At 39.3% G+C, this 17,824-nt stretch overlaps 1 protein-coding gene across 1 annotated transcript in view; it reads right to left on the bottom strand.

The window, feature by feature from the left end:
- Positions 1–17,824, bottom strand: part of fbn1 (fibrillin 1) — a 245,076-nt gene that overhangs the window by 83,003 nt on the left and 144,249 nt on the right. Inside the window, exons 21-27 of the mRNA XM_062963593.1 lie at positions 15,692–15,811; positions 14,415–14,552; positions 11,969–12,019; positions 6,870–6,995; positions 5,591–5,815; positions 2,478–2,603; positions 994–1,122 (exon numbers count right to left, since the gene is read on the bottom strand). Coding sequence (XP_062819663.1) covers positions 994–1,122; positions 2,478–2,603; positions 5,591–5,815; positions 6,870–6,995; positions 11,969–12,019; positions 14,415–14,552; positions 15,692–15,811 — 915 coding nt within the window. The remainder of the gene's footprint in view (positions 1–993; positions 1,123–2,477; positions 2,604–5,590; positions 5,816–6,869; positions 6,996–11,968; positions 12,020–14,414; positions 14,553–15,691; positions 15,812–17,824) is intronic.

The following is a 17,824-nucleotide window of genomic DNA, read 5'->3' as shown; positions in this document are numbered from 1 at the left end:
AAATGTATTTAAAAAAAAATTTTTGAGGGGGAAAAAAATTAACGAAACACTAAGAGACAATTAGAGAATGGGCCAATAATGGTTCGAATTACATTGATGGTTGCGCTATGAGACAATGTCTCGGAATGCGTATCAAAAAGCAAGAACAATCCGAAATAATTCCGATATACGATTCAAAATTATTTTTTGGACATGTCTAATATATATATAGTATAGATGTCCATGACATCATTCAAAATATGTAAACTCTTGAAGACTTGGATTTAAATGGAAATATTCAAAGTACAATCAGCTATGAGATGGGGAGAAGACGGCGTAGGGGGAAGAAGAGTCTCAGCTATGATCCCATATGAAGGATATCTCTGCTGACACAAATACATTATTATTACATCCATAATTCTGTTAAAGTGACATCATGGAGTATTATAAAAGCTGTTCATCACAGTAGGGAGACAACGCTGAGATCTCCGAGATGGAAATCTTGCCGATGAGCTCAGCACCACTGCCTTTCTCAAACCAACACAACTTAAAAGTATTAGATTATTTCTTGGGGCGAAACCAAAGCTCTCACTTAGGGACCAGCCTTCAAATCAAACTAAGTAATAGCAGTTACTTTTCATTCTTTTAAACTGAAACATCTCAAGCACAAAAAAAAAACCCTCTATGAATGTTGGCGATGCTAGAATAGCAATCTCTTGACTGGAAACCAGCCAAGAACGAGCATCTCTCTAACCATATTTGATTCCTCCACCCAACTTTGGAACTTTTTCAAGTTCAATTCCCTAAGCAAATTAAAACTGAGCTGACTAACAAGGTTTTGAAAACCTAAAACCAGCCTAACCCTCATTACTTGCATGAAAAAAAGACTAAAGTGATGCTTTCTCTTCATATCCTGCCTTTTTACTATTACAATTGGGAACACAAACTAAAGATTGTAGGAATAAGCGAGGCTTTAGTTTGTACCCCAATGGAAACGTGCCATGAATAACTTACCCATGCAGTTTTTCATCATCATAAACCCACTTTCATAGCCTTCAAAGCATTCGCAGTGGAAATCTCCAGGCGTGTTCACACAAATGCCTTGGCCACACAAGTCCGGAGAAATGCGACACTCGTCAATATCTGCAATTTCAAAGGAAATATTAGTTGAAATACACATTTTAATATTTTCAAAACGCAATCTGCCTCGTTGTCAATTATATACGGATCTTAGAAGTTAAATGGTTGTTCTTGAGACCATTGGGTCCTTTCCTAAGGAGAATTTATGATAGGGCTTTCATAGCAAAATGTGTTCAGAGATTTGTCTTCCTCTGAGGTTGGGAGAACGTGACTTGACCAAAATCACCTGCATTCCCAATGTCAATCTACCACCCAGATCATTCCCAAAACAAAAACGTGGTGGTTTCTAACTCCATTGCCCTCGTCTGAGCATCACGAAGATTCAAGTAATTCCAACATGTGATTAGAAATTACTTTACTCTGTTTCAATGTTAGCCGGTCTTTACAGAAACGCTGCCCAGGGGACACTCAGATGTGTTACCATCCTGCTGGGAGGCTTCTCTCATATCCCTGAAAGCTAGAGCTGACAGATGGAAGCTCACCCTGTCTCATGGATTCAAATTGGCAACCTTCAGGTCAGCAACCCAAACTTTAGGCCGGCACAAGAATTTAACCCACTATGCCACCACGGTTTCCTATCTTTCTAACTGGAACTTTGCCACTTGCTTGGAAATACCACAAAGTAATTCCCCACTTACTTTAAGGGGACACAGGGAGAAATATGGCTTATATTTTCTCAATAGGATCTTGAATCTTCACTACTACCTTGTTTCCCCGAAAATAAGACAGTGTCTTATATTAATTTTTGCTCCCAAAGATGCACTAGGTCTTATTTTCAGGGGATGTCTTATTTTTCCACAAAGAAGAATTCACATTTATGGTTGAATTTTTAAAAAATGAAAATTTATTATCTACTGTACAGTAGTTGTCATCACAAACCAGCATAACCAAACTGTGAATCCTTTCAAGAATTTCTATATTATATTTTATTGGTATACTGTTTTTAAATTCTGTTTTGAATTTCTGTTCGTATGTAAATTTATGTTGTTGTTGGGCTTGTCCCTGTGTAAGCTGCCCTGAGTCCCTTCTGGGAAATGGAGGTGGGATACAAGAATAAAGTTATATTACTATTATTATTATTATTATTATTATTATTATTATTATTTCTTGTTACTACCTTTATGTCCATGTACAACAATCTAGGGTATGTACATTTACCGATCCTACATGCTTCCAAACAAAAACTTCTCTAGGTCTTACTTTCGGGGGAGGCCTTATATTTAGCAATTCAGCAAAACCTCTACTAGGTCTTATTTTCTGGGGATGTCTTATTTTCAGGGAAACAGGGTAGGTGTTCTGCAGACATTGTGGGGCTACACAAAGTACATGTAAAGTATATGAACAGTAAGCTGACTTACCTGTACAATTTCTCTCTTCGGAATCAAGCGCAAAACCACTGTCACATTTACACCGGAAACTCCCAATGGTGTTTCGGCATTTCCCATAAGTGCAGAGTCTTGGAATCATTTTGCATTCATTGATATCTAAAGAAAGAAACAGAAGCATTCAAAACCTAAATAGTCAATGGAGATAATTATCGTTTCATAAGAATATCTTATTTTACAAGGACACAATGATGACTTTTAATTGTCCAAATTATAGCAGTGTTTAGCATTTTAACAATGTTTACTGCATCTGAAGCTGAATTCTGATGCATTTCATTTTGCCTTTAACAAAGTGAAGGACATTTCTTTGGTCTCTTCTATATTGAAAAGAGATCAAACATTCCATGTCTCAGGAATGTTTGGATAAGTCTCACTTATCCAACATAAACAGGCCAGCAGAATGTTGGATAAGCGAATGTGTTGGATAATAAGGAGGTATTAAGGAAAAGCCTATTAAACATCAAATTAAGTTATGATTTTACAAATTAAGCACCAAAACATCATGTTATACAACAAATTTGACAGAAACAGTAGTTCAATACGCAGTAATGCTACGTAGTAATTACTGTATTTACGAATTTAGCACCAAAATATCATGATGTATCGAATACATTGACTAAAAAATGTGTTGGATAATCCAGAACATTGGATAAGCGAGTGTTAGATAAGTGAGACTCTACTGTATCAGGTTGATTAATTTTTCAGCAATAACCACTTGCCTCCTCAAACTCTACTTTATTCTACGGCTGTGTGGCACAGTAGAAATCGGTCTGTTTTCGTTCCGTTTTTATTTTGAATTTTGGGTGCTGTTTTCTTCCCCAAATGGAAACAGAACTCCAGATCCCGAATGATGAATCCAGATTATGAATCTCCTGGAATCTTCCCGAAAGCAGAACGGGAAGCACCCAAAATTCAAAACAGAACGCATTTCTGCTGTTTTGCACATCCCTACTTTATTCTAAAAGCATTATTATTATTATTATTATTATTATTATTATTATTATTATTATTATTATTATTATTACTATAAAACTGAACTATTTAAATTGCAATCCAAAACACCCTTACTAGGCAGTAAACCCTCCAAGACAGGCACGATGTACTTTCAGTCAAAAGGGTGAATTGGGCAAACCATCGCAACAAGACACAAAGTTGTCGAAGGCTTTCATGGCTGGAATCACTGGGTTGCTGTGCATTTTCAAGGCTGTATGGCCATGTTCCAGAAGCATTCTCTCCTGACATTTCGCCCACATCTATGGCAATCCTCAGAGGTTGTGAGGTAGCCTTCAACAACACATACAACAGACACTCCTCGCTTGGACTATAGGAAAAGCGTTACTCATCAGCACTGCCCTCACTTTTTTTCTCTCCCAACTCTTCAGCATCTTGTGTGGGCTTCTAAGTTATGGAAGAACCCTGCAAGCCTGATAGATATGGGATATGCACAGGCCAATATAACAATTAAGAACATCTGTATGGTGCTTTCTGCTCCGTGGAAATGTCTGGGCTGAACCAGTACTTGGCACTGTCTACCATGCCATTGACTCAGAAGAATGTGTTATTGTTATTCCGTGATTTCAAGTTGACTCTGACTGATGGCAATCCTATCATAGGGTTGCCAAGATTTATGCAGAAGGTATTTGCCATCATTTTCCTCTAAGGATGAAGCAGAGAGGCTTGGTGGGTTCCCATAGCTAAACATAAATTCAGTCTCCGATCTCAGAGGACTAATCAAACCATTCACAACAAAACCAGAAGACAAAGAAGATGCTATAGAGCAGGCATGGGCAAACTTTGGCCCTCCAGGTGTTTTGGACTTCAACTCCCACAATTCCTAACAGCCTATCGGCCCATGCCTGCTATAGAGTCTCCGAAACACACACTCCAATTTGAGACAGGGAGGAGCAACCTGGTTAAAAGCAATATTTTCATCTCTATAAGCACAGTGGCAACTTTTGAACTGCAGGTGTTCATTCCCAGGTTCATTGGGCCCGGGCTGTGGCACAGGCTGGAGAGCAAGCCAGCTGCAACCAGCTGCAGTGAATCACTCTGACCAGGAGGTCATGAGTTCGAGGCCCGCTCGGAGTCTATGTTTGTCTTGTCTTTGTTCTATGTTAAAAGGCATTGAATGTTTGCCTATATGTGTAATGTGATCCGCCCTGAGTCCCCTTCGGGGTGGGAAGGGCAGAATATAAATGCTGTAAATAAATAAAATAAATAAATTCCGACAGTCTTCACAACCATGTCCTCCAGGAGAGTCCGAAAATGAAAGCAGCTGTTTCAACAAACTAGCTGAAGCAGCTTTCATCACCAACAAGAGTAGAGGGGTGTCTTAGTTACCAAAAGATACCTTAAACACTCAACAATGCAATTTTTTGTTGGAGTTATTCATGTTCTACTTGCTACTAGGTTTGGATGAATGCCAGTAGGAGATGAGAGAAGATATTTTCATTCCTGATAATGACAAAATCCTTTATCACTGAGGGCCCATCTATCCAGGCCAAATAAGTCAAGAGCGAGAGTGAATGGACACCATGGTCCATAAAGCAGGAGAAGACAACGTAATACAACCTTGCACTGCTAATGTCATCTGACTGATTTGCAGTTGCCCACTGTTGGCCAAAAAAGTAGATTAAGATTATGGGATCCCATTGGCAGCACAATCTTAGCATATACAGGGACTGAGATTTAGTTTAGACCAGGCATGGGTAAACTTTGGTTCTCTAGGTGTTTTGGACTTCAACTCCCACCGGCTGTTAGGAATTGTGGGAGTTGAAGTCCAAAATATCTGGAAGGAGGTTCGAAGTTGGCCTATGCCTGGTCTAGAATGTCACAAAATGTCAGTTCCTGCATGTGATAAATCGAAGCAAGAAGGTCCCACTTCTATCATTGGGATATTTCCTCCTATGTATATAGCTCTGCAACTAAGAGTAAAACTCCCTACAATGATCACCAGCATAGGAACTGCCTCATTTCTCAGCCTGCTAAGATTATTTTAAGCATCTAGTTTGGTCCTCAGGAGAAAAAAAGGCATTAAAGCAAGGATAATCATTCTTCAGAACCGTTCTCGCCCTTGTTCTGCATACCTTTGTAGAATGGTTTTCCATTGACGGGGTCCCGGCTAGAAAATCCAGGTCCTCTCGGGCAAAGCGCTTCATAGTCGGGGGTTCCTTTGGTGGGACATTCGTCACAGTCAGGACCCCAAGCGGCCCCCACAGAACAGCAGCACGCATCCAGCCGGTGGCGTCCCCCAATGGGCGATGCACACTCCTCGTAGTCGTGCCCCAGGTAGCATGACTCCAAGCGAATATCTGGTAGAGCGACAGAAAATAGGCATTGATGACAAAAGGTAACAGATGCTATTCATCAAGGAGATATTACATTGCAGAAAATTAGTCCAAAAAATGATGATATATTTATTGATATCCAGCTTTCCTCTCTTAGAGGGGGAAACAGGGATCAACATTAATGCAGACGTAATCCGCCAAAATTCACTTTCCCTCGTTAGATTCTATACTATAAATTTGTTATCTATCACTAGGTTCCATAGGTTTTGCTTCTTCCCAAAAAAAGTTTTGCTGATCATAACTAGTGATTGACTTTCCACTCTTAACCTTAAGAAAAGGCTTGTCACTCCTGAAGGAAGAAAGTTCTTTGACTTCAACATGACCAAAATGAGGTCCTATCTCATCTCCAAAGCTTATGGTTCGACATGACCAAAACGAAGTCCTGTCTCATCTCCAAAGCGTATGGTTTGACATGACTAAAATGAAGTCCTGTCTCATCTTCAAAACCTATAGTTTGACATGACCAAAATGAAGTCCTGTCTCATCTCCAAAGGCTATGGTTCAACAAGACCAAAATGAAGTCCTGTCTCATCTCCAAAGCCTATGGTTCATCATGACCAAAATGAAGTCCTGTCTCATCTCCAAAGCCTATGGTTCATCATGACCAAAATGAAGTCCTGTCTCATCTCCAAAGCCTATGGTTCAACATGACCAAAATGAAGTCCTGTCTCATCTCTAAAGCTTATGGTTCAACATGACCAAAATGAAGTCCTGTCTCATCTCCAAAGCCTATGGTTCAACATGACCAAAATGAAGTCCTGTCTCATCTCCAAAGCCTATGGTTCAACATGACCAAAATGAAGTCCTGTCTCATCTCCAAAGCCTATGGTTCAACATGACCAAAATGAAGTCCTGTCTCATCTCCAAAGCTTATGGTTCAACATGACCAGAATAAAGTCCTGTCTCATCTCCAAAGCATATGGTTCAGCATGAATAGAATAAAGTCCTGTCTCATTTCCAGAGTTTATGGTCTTAACCACAACTTCCTATATTGGGGTCAAATTTGTTTAATACTTACCGATACACTTCCGTCCAGTTATATCCAAAGTCATTCCATTGGGACACTGGCAAACAAAGGATCCCATAGTATTGACACACACTCCATTGGTGCACACTCCAGGGAACACTTCACATTCGTTGACATCTGTTTATACATTTTTGAAAAATTGTCAGTACGGACTAAAGGATGTCTACACATCGGCCAAACTAAACACAAACTCTACAATCATAAGGGAAACACATTAATTTTGGTTTTGCAGCCATACATTTGGGGTTGAAGTGGTTCACCTATTCAAAGGCAAAAGCAGATCAAAAAATGCATCTTCTGTGATGCACAGTTTCTAAGCTGGCACAAACTAATACTTCTTGGCTTAAAAAATGTACAAATAACTCCTGCTCATCTGTGCAAATGTTTCAAAAACTTTAAAGCTGGCAGTGTTTTCCTACTAAGAAGAAGAACTTCATTTCACTTTAGTGAGAAAATTAACTTGTTTCAGCTCTAGTTTCTCACATTACCAGATTTTCTATGGGTGAGCAGATGGAGACTGGTAGATTGTGGGTTTTAACTTGTATTTTCCTTGAAGAGAATCATACTCAGAGAATAAGGAGAAATTGCATATCCTTCTACAGGGTTCAGATAAAAACTCTATTTTAAAACTGGCCCTTTTTACGCAAAAAGCGCTGGCCATTCGTGAGAAGATGGAAGTGGAGAGTTGATACATTATTGCCATTAACAAAATCCAAACTTAACATTTACTATGGACAAGACACTTGTTTTACTTACCCCTGTCCTCGTTCAAACCTTACCTTAGGAAAATACTAATTTTAACCTTTTTACTCTGTATTTGTCTAGGAGCGGGTTATTAGGCCGCAGGTCGGGATGTTTTGTATCTACATGGTTTTATTGTATGTCTGCGTAAGTGTGTACGTATTGTATGTTTTACATGTTTTGATATGGTCAAAAGTGACTAATCAATAAAGAATTGTAATGTAATGTAATGTAACTTGTATTTTAACCTTGAGTATCGTGTTGTGTGTGTTTTAATCGTGTTTTATATCTTGTTTTAAAGATATTGCAACCTGTCTCGAGCCACAGATATAGGTGGGTAATCTATATATATAAAAGAGTGATGGAATCCTGGCAAACGCCAAAACCACAAAACTAAACACCCCACAACATCGAAAATTGACAACACAGCCCATCATCCACGCCTCTAGGTTGATACAACAAAAAGTAAAGAAAAATAAAGTCCTAATTAGAGGGAGAGGAATAATTGTTTTTATCCAATTGCTGCCAGTTAGAAGGCTAAGCTCCACCCACTTGGTCTCCTAGCAACCCACTCACCCAGGGAACAGGCAGAGTTAGACCTCACTTAGGCCTCTTCCACACTGCCTATAAAATACAAATTATCAGAGTTTAACTCGATTAGATGGCAGTGTAGACTCAAGGCCCTTCCACACAGCTATATAACCCATTTATAATCTTATAATCTGCTTTAATTGGATTATCTGGACTCCACACCTTTACCCTTTACCTTAACTACCACCAATTCCTCAATACTTTATTTCCCATACCACCATACTTTGCCACAGCAACGCGTGGCCGGGCACAGCTAGTAAATTATATTTAGAGAGCAAGACAGAGAGTTCTGTATCTCAAAAACTAGATCTGATAGGGAGAAACTGATTTTTGGAATCATATGCCCAGAAACAGGGCTAACATTTGGGTCACCAACATGTGCATTGGCCAGTGTTGTTTAGAAATGTTTAGAATTGAATACACCAGGTTAGATAGGATTTTTTAAAAATACATCCACACATAATCTCAAAATTCCTTGAAATAATAACTCTCCAACTCTGAGCACTAAATTTTTTTTCCAAAGTTTCCCCTTGTGACGGGTGAGGCAACACTTTCTCCTCTCCGGAGGTCAGATAATTTATGCGTAGTGGGTTCTGTGGTAGGACTAAATCCAAAATATGTGGTCATTGTTTGGAAAGTGACTAGGGACAAGGTTGCAGAGGGGTGTGGGAGAGCGTTGTTCATTCTTGCTCTTATTCCTCAAAAATGTTACTAGACAACACATGTGGGAATAGTTTGTTTTTCAAATATTTCAGCTGCTGTGTAATGTCAGGTTCTGGTAGTCACCCTGACCTCACACAGCATACAGTTCTGAGATATCATGCATTCAACCATTAGCCAAAATGCCTCCAGCTGCGAGTGACCAAAGCAAAGAAATGAACTATGGACAGAAACCAGGATAAGTAGCTGCAACAAAAAAGGAATCACATAGAAGAGGCAAGAATACAGCACAGTACAGTAGAGTCTCACTTATCCAACGTAAACGGGCCGGCAGAACGTTGGATAAGCGAATATGTTGGATAATAAGGAGAGATTAAGGAAAAGCCTATTAAACATCAAATTAGGTTATGATTTTACAAATGAAGCACCAAAGCATCATGTTATACAACAAATTTGACAGAAAAAGTAGTTCAATACGCAGTAATGCTATATAGTAATTACTGTATTTACGAATTTAGCACTAAAATATCATGATGTATTGAAAACATTGATTACAAAAATGTGTTGGATAATCCAGAATGTTGGATAAGTGAGACTCTACTGTATTGAATTAGATCACAGGTGTCAAACTCAAGTCCTGTGAGCCAAATCTAGCCTTCCATGTCATTTTATGTGATCCTCCGAGTGCTAGATAATATAATATATTGTATATACATATAATATTAATAATAATAATACAATATAATAATAATAATAATACACGATTATAATGGTATATTTATGTTACATGTAATATTACGAATAATATTACAATACAGTGTTATAGTACAATATCTATACAGTAGAGTCTCACTTATCCAACATTCTGGATTATCCAATGCATTTTTGTAGTCAATGTTTTCAATATATCGTGATATTTTGGTACTAAAGTCATAAATAGAGCAATTACTACATAGCATTACTGCATATTGAACTACTTTTTCTGCCAAATTTGTTGTCTAACATGATGTTTTGGTGCTTAATTTGTAAATTCATAACCTAATTTGATGTTTAAGAGGCTTTTCCTTAATCCCTCCTTATTATCCAACATATTCGCTTATCCAACGTTCTGCCGGCCCGTTTATGTTGGATAAGTGAGACTCTACTGTATATAAAAGGGTAATGGAATTTCAGCCTAGGACAAAACAACAAAACTACACATCCCAGAAACACTAAACTTGGCAGCACAACCCCTCATCCATGCCTCTATGTTCATACAACAAAAAGAAAAGAAAAATAAAGTCCTAAATAGAGGGAGAGGAATAATTGTTTTTATCCAATTGCTGCCAGTTAAAAGGCTAAGCTCCGCCCACTTGGTCTCCTAGCAACCCACTCAGCCCAGGGGACAGGCAGAGTTAGGCCTCACTTAAGCCTCTTCCACACTGCCTATAAAATACAGATTATCTTATTTTAACTGGATTATATGGCAGTGTAGACTCAAGGCCCTTCCACACAGCTATATAACCCATTTAGAATCTTATATTATCTGCTTTGGACTGGATTATCTTCACCACACTGCCATATAATCCACTTCAATGTGCATTTTATCCAGCTGTGTAGAAGGGCCTCATACTTCGCCACAGCAACGTGTGGCTGGGCACAGCTAGTAGTAATATATAATGCTTATATTGTGCTATACTAATAATATAATATATTGTATGTGCATATAACTTGTAAGCCGCCCTGAGTCCCTTTCGGGGTGAGAAGGGCGGGATATAAATGTCACTAATAAATAAATAAAATAAATAGACCACAACTCCTGTGTTTCTTAGCATTAGACGTTACGACTAGAGTTGGGATACAGTAGCATCTGGAAGGCTGCCTTTTGGTCTGTTTAATCAGAAGAGTGGGGTTTGGATTAAGTTAAAAGTGTTGCTGTGAGTTTTCTGGGCTGTATGGCCATATTCAAGAAGCATTCTCTCCTGACGTTTTGCCCACATCTATGGCAGGCATCCTCAGAGGTTGTGAGGTCTGTTGGAAACTAGGCAAGTGGGGTTTATATATCTGTTTGTCTGTTAGAGGCAAGTGTGAATGTTGCAATTGGCCACTTTGATTAGCACTGAATGGCATTGCAGCTTCAATTCCTGGCTGCTTCCTGCCTTGAGGGTGTTAGCTGGCCCTGACTGATGTCAGGATTTAAAGTCAGGATAATGTCCCTTAACCTTTCCCCAACCTCAGAGTGACAAATGTTGTTGGGTCCCATTATTCTCATTCTGCATGGTGGGTAATCAAAAACGACGGGAGGTAAGAGCTAGGACCTTAATTGGATAAAAACTAAAAAGCGCCATCCATTATGTAATAAAATTATCGTTGGCCCTCCGTATCCATGGATTTTCCCTTCATAGGTTCAACAGCCTTTTGGAGGCAACCATAAGGCAGATACAGTCCCCAATGAAAATGAGTTTGACATCTCTGGATTAGATGAATTAATAGCGTGACTCAGTTTGCAATCAATTATGTTCCAAGTTAAATGTGGTTTTATACAGAAACTAGCTGTGTCCGGCCACGCGTTGCTGTAGCAAAGTATGGTGGTATGGGAAATAAAGTATTGAGGAATTGGTGGTAGTTAAGGGAAAGGGTAAAGGTTTTCCCCTGACATTAAGTCCAGTGTCTGACTCTGGGGCTTGGTGCTAATCTTGAGTCTACACTGCCATATAATCCAGTTGAAATCAGATAATCTGTATTTTACAGGCAGTGTGGAAGAGGCCTGATTGAAGTGGCCCTGGGTTGAGTGGGTTGCTAGGAGACCAAATGGGTGGAGCTTAGCCTTCTGACTGACAGCAGACCAAGTGGGTGGAGCTTAGCCTTCTAACTGGCAGCAATTGGATAAAAACAATTATTCCTCTCCCTCTAATGAGGACTTTATATTTCTTTTTTTTTTTTGTTGTATTTATTTAGAGGCATGGATGAGGGGTTGTGCTGCCAAGTTGAGTGTTTCTGGGATGTGTAGTTTTGCTGTTTTGTCCTAGGCCGAAATTTCATTACTCTTTTATATATATAGATGTGAGAAATACCAATAGGATTTTTTTACAATGACAACATGCTCCTACTGTACATACCTTCACATAGTGTTCCTCTAATCCTTGAGTAGCCTTTTGAGCAGATCGGATCTACGAAAGGAAAGGAAAATTGAGAACAGTGCAGTCAAGACCTCAAGAATTGTTCAGCTGAACATGGAAATTTCAAACACAGACCAGACTCTGGACCCTTCCAGAATATCAAGGCAAAAATCCCACAATGTCTACTTTGAACTGGGTTATCGGAGTCCACACTGCCATATATTCCACTTCAAAGCAGATAATGTGGGATTTTATTCAGATGCATGGAAGGGGCATTTCTCTGCACGAAAATGTCCAAAGTAACTATCATTGGGGAAGGAGAGGCTCTGGGGAGGGAGGGTGGTTTAGGATTGGAAGGGATATGAGTTTTAAAGGCCATTTTAATGCATTTGTTGTATTTTAATTCTGTCCTTTACCACACTCTTATTATTGTTTTTTAACTTTTGCATTGCTCCTTTTAAATTGTTTAGTATGGATAGATCTTAGCTGCCTTGAGTCCCCATGGGGAGAAAAGCAGGATAATAATAATAATCATCATTATCATCATTTAATTATTTATTAATCGCCCTCCATCCAAGATGCTCTAAGCGATTTACAAGATAAAATTGATAATAATAATAATAATAATAATAATAATAATAATAATAATAATATCAGGACCTCAAGATTGAACTTCAAAGACTCTGGCAGAAACCAGTACAGGTGGTCCCAGTGGTGATGGGCACACTGGGTGCCGTGCCAAAAGATCTCAGCTGGCATTTGGAAACAATAGACATTGACAAAATCACGATCTGCCAACTGCAAAAGGCCACCCTACTGGGATCTGCACGCATCATCCGAAAAAACATCACACAGTCCTAGACACTTGGGAAGTGTTCAACTTGTGATTTTGTGATACGAAATACAGCATGTCTATCTTGTTTGCTGTGTCATAATAAAATAACAGTAATAACAAAATTACGATCTGCCACCTGCAAAAGGCCACCCTACTGGGATCTGCATGCATCATCTGAAAATACATAACACAGTCCTAAACACTTGGGAAGTGTTCAACTTGTGATTTTGTAATACAAAATCCAGCATGTCTATCTTGTTTGTTGTGTCATCCAATGTCGTTGTGTCAATAATAATAACAACAACAATAATTTTTTAAAAAATGTCTGTCCATCTTACATTACATTATCGTCTGCATATTGGAGTTCTACAACAGACGTTATTGTGACCTTGGTTTCAGCTTGCTAAAGTTAAATGGCTTCTATACCAAATCCCAGAATACTTGTAAAGTATCTACACAAACACAAGATGGTCTATGTACAAAGAAAATATGTCCAAATAGCATATATTGTTATTAAAGTTCCCCATACAAAGCTCAATTTGGCAGTACCAGTTTGGTACTGCCAAATTGAGCTTTGTACGGGGAACTTTAATAATAATATATGCTACTAGCTTTGCCCGGCCACGCGTTGCTGTGGCTTATGGGAATCCTTTGTTGGTCAGGTGGAATAGCAGTGAATAGCCTTGCAGTCTCAAAGCCTGGCTGTCTTCTGGAGTAGCTGGAGCTTTTTATTGTATGAACGTAGAGGCATGGATGAGGGGTTGTGCTGCCAAGTTTAGTCTTTCTGGGATGTGTAGTTTTGTTGTTTTGTCCTAGGCTGAAATTTCATTACCCTTTTATATATATAAGACTAGCTTTGCCCGGCCACGCGTTGCTGTGGCTTATGGGAATCCTTATGGAATAGCAGTGAATAGCCTTGCAGTCTCAAAGCCTGGCCGTTTTCTGGAGTAGCTGGAGCTTTTTGTTGCATGAACGTTGAGGCATGGATGAGGGGTTGTGCTGCCAAGTTTAGTGTTTCTGGGAAGTGTAGTTTTGTTGTTTTGTCCTAGGCCGAAATTTCATTACCCTTTTATATATATAGATTTGGACATATTTTCTTTGTACATAAAGTTAAATGGCTTGCCATCTGTCTGATAAGTGATTTTCACACCATGTTGAACTCAATGTAACATTCCATGTTGAACTCAGGGTAATATCACACCTTGAACCCAACGTACTTTCCATATTAAACTCAACATATTATTCCACAGTGAACTCAATATATTATTCCATATTGAACTCAATAAAATAATCCTTATTGTGCAAAATCAGGCACGAGCAAACTTCGGCCCTCCGGGTGTTTTGGACTCCAACTCCCACAATTCCTAACAGCCTACCGGCTGTTAGGAATTGTGGGAGTTGGAGTCCAAAACACCCGGAGGGCCGAAGTTTGCCCATGCCCGCTCTAGCCGACAGCACCAGCCAAACATGGCGGCAGGAAAGACATCATCATGGAAAGTGAGCTGGAGTTATTTATCAAGATACGAATCACAACAATGCTTGACTTCCAGGGATGATGTTTGTTAATGCTCCAATTGACAATGGGCTGAGGATGCGGCAAACGGGTCTTACCTCGTTCACATTCAATGCAAGGGCTTCCCCAAGCAGCACCAAGCGAAGAACAGCACTGAGATTTCAGGGTGGCTCCATTGATATTGATTTCGCATCTCCCGTTCACAACGGTCTGCCAGCAAGTGCCTTTAACAGTCTCTGTTAAGGGAACAACAACGAAAGACATATAACAATGCAAGTCACGGACTACATTTTTCATAATCAGATACAAGCCATGCCAGATAAAGCAGGCATGGACAAACTTTGGCCCTCCAGGTGTTTTGGACTACAACTCCCACAATTCCTAACAGCCTACCGGCTGTTAGGAATTGTGGGAGTTGTAGTCCAAAACACCTGGAGGGCCAAAGTTTGCCCATGCCTGAGATAAAGTCATCTACAGCCCATAAAAATCTGTGCCAAAATAAATATACTAATTTTAGTATCTGCAAACCAAGTTCTAGTTCAGAGAGTTCTAGAGAGAATCTAGTGAGACATAGCTTTGGGGCCGGGCTGTGGCGCAGGCTGGTGAGCAGCCTGCTGCAATAAATCACTCTGACCATGAGGTCATGAGTTCGAGGCCAGGGATGTTCAATCAGTACTTCCAGAAACTTTTTTCCCTCCCGGATGAATCTATAGGCACTCAATGGAGATATATATATATGTGTGTGTGTGTGTGTGTGTGTGTGTGTGGAGCCCCCAGTCGCACAGCTGTTAAAGCGCTGAGCTGCTGAACTTGCAGATCGAAAGGTCGCAGATTCGAATCTGTAGAGCGGAGTGAGTACCCGCTGTCAGCCCCAGCTTCTGCCAACCTAGCAGTTCGAAAACATGCAAATGTGAGTAGATCAATAGGTACTACTCTGGAGGGAAAGTAACAGTGCTCCATGCAGTCATGCCGGCCACATGACCTTGGAGGTGTCTACGGACAACGCCGGCTCTTCAGCTTAGAAATCGAGATGAGCACCAACCCCCAGAGTTGGACATGGATGGATTTAATGTCAAGGGAAAACCTTTACCTTATGTATGTATGTATTATTGTTTCATCTCAGTTCAGTCTTTCTTTCTCTCTTGACTAACTGCAATAATATTTCTGGGTTTTCACTGAACACTTTTAACACAACCAGTAACAGCAAAACAGTGATGACAATACTCTGTCAATTGTATTTACGCTAATACTTTATGGTTACTCTTAAAAACATCCCAGTAACAAAATATGATTTTTGTATGAAAACTGGATCAAAGCCCACTTCCAATCAAAGTCAATGGCAGGAAAAAAGAACACAACCCAGAATAATACTTACCAATGCAGACGGTTTTTGTTGCATCCAGAGTACTTTCAGGGGAACATTCACAGACAAAAGAGCCGGGCGTGTTTTTGCACACTCCATTAACACAGGGGCTGGATTCGCACTCGTTGATATCTAGAACATAAATAGGGAAAATGAAGTTATTGGAGATAGTGATGATAGTGATTGGTTATCTAGAAATGAAACAATTATGCTGTGCAGATTGTGATTCTGGTCCAGAAATCAAAGATGCAAAGCCTGGCTGGATCAATTTCCATTTTCATGCTGGCAAAGGATCATTATTGCTACTGTTCCCTGACTTCAAAATTTCTCTAAGCTGTCATTTGCTCCATCTCACACAGGAATAATAACCCATATGCCAAGTCAATCCTTTGCTGTGATCCTATAGATTTCAACTTGTGTATATGGTAGACTGTAAACACAGGAAAGCTATTCAGGTAGCAAAGGACATGAGGAATTATGGTCCAGGAGATCTATGTCTCATTTTAAATGCACATGTACTATACAGTTCAGTCTTGTATATTTTTTTCCAGGAATTATTTGACGTAAGATATCTTATGTTTTTATGATACAGAACATGAGGACCTGGAGATGTTCTTCAGTTGCCATCAACTCCAACCAATTCTGCTAATGTGTGATAGGAATTCTGACTCCAGCCCATTGGTTTCCCACTCCACATTGGCCTCAAAGTTTCAAAGTATCTCAATTCAAACATTCTTGAAATAATTCTACAGGGTCCCTCATGCTACTCTCTATAAAACAAGGCAAATGGTTCTGGATCAAAGCAGTGAGCTCATTGCAGTCCACCAAAGCGATAACTCTTCATGCATTTGAACTCAGATCTTAATATTCTCTTTTACTGACTTTCGGAAAAATTCTCTGTTGCTCTGCCAGATTTAGAGGGGGGAAATAAGCCTTTTTTCTCAGCACATAGAATTCCTACTTCGAATATTCTTTGAGAGTATGAAACAATAAAAATCAATCAAATTTTATGGTCCAGCACACAGCATATAAGATACTATATATACTCCAGTATAAGCCTAGTTTTTCAGCCCTTTTTTTAAGACTAAAAAAAGCCCCCCTCAGCTTATACTCGGGTGAGGGTCCTGGTTGGCTTATATTTGGGTCAGCTTATACTCGAGAATATATGGTACCTTTATTATTTTTCTCAGTTATTAGTATTATTACATGCATTAGTTTTCTGTATTCTTCTTGCTACTATTACATTTAGTTTACTCTATTATTATTATTATTATTATTATTACAATTATTATTAACTAACTGGGGGCCCCCGGTGGTGGCGCAGTGTGTTAAAGCGCTGAGCTGCTGAACTTGCAAACCGAAAGGTCCCAGGTTCAAATCCCGGGAGCGGAATGAGCGCCCGCTGTTAGCCCCAGCTCCTGCCAACCTAGCAGTTCGAAAACATGCAAATGTGAGTAGATCAATAGGTACTGCTCCGGCGGGAAGGTAACGGCGCTCCATGCAGTCATGCTGGCCACATGACCTTGGAGGTGTCTACGGACAATGCCGGCTCTTCGGCTTAGAAGTGGAGATGAGCACCAACCCCCAGAGTCAGACACGACTGGACTTAACGTCAGGGGAAAACCTTTACCTTTACCTTAATACATTTATTATTTCAATCTGATTTTATTATTATTATTGCATTTATTATTTTACTCTATTTATTATTACTTGTTTTATTTTCCTGTATTATTTATTATTATTATTATTATTATTATTACATGTATTATTTTATTCTATTATTATTAAAAGGATACATAAGCACATTTACATTGAAGAAGATGAGAATAATGATTTGATCAGAGTTGGACAGTCTTATCTTAAATCTGAGCTTTATGTAAATATTCAAAAACATTTAACCTACTGATGCCTAATGTAATTTTATTTGTATCTATTTTTATTTCTGAAATTTACCACCCTCGGCCTATACTGGAGTCAATGTTTTCCTAGTTTTTTTGTGGTAAAATTAGGTGCCTCAGCTTATATTCGGGTCGGCTTATACTCGAGTATGTACGGTATATTTTTTAGCTTTCAAACTTGGCAGTATCACTCATCTTCCAATTCACAGGAAAATGAATATGGAGAGGAAACAAAGATTTTATACAC

This window comes from Anolis carolinensis, unplaced genomic scaffold (assembly GCF_035594765.1).
Source record: "Anolis carolinensis isolate JA03-04 unplaced genomic scaffold, rAnoCar3.1.pri scaffold_11, whole genome shotgun sequence".
Taxonomy (NCBI): domain Eukaryota; kingdom Metazoa; phylum Chordata; class Lepidosauria; order Squamata; family Dactyloidae; genus Anolis; species Anolis carolinensis.
The sequence above is the reverse complement of the archived record's forward strand: the minus strand, read 5'-3'. Positions and strand labels throughout refer to the sequence as shown.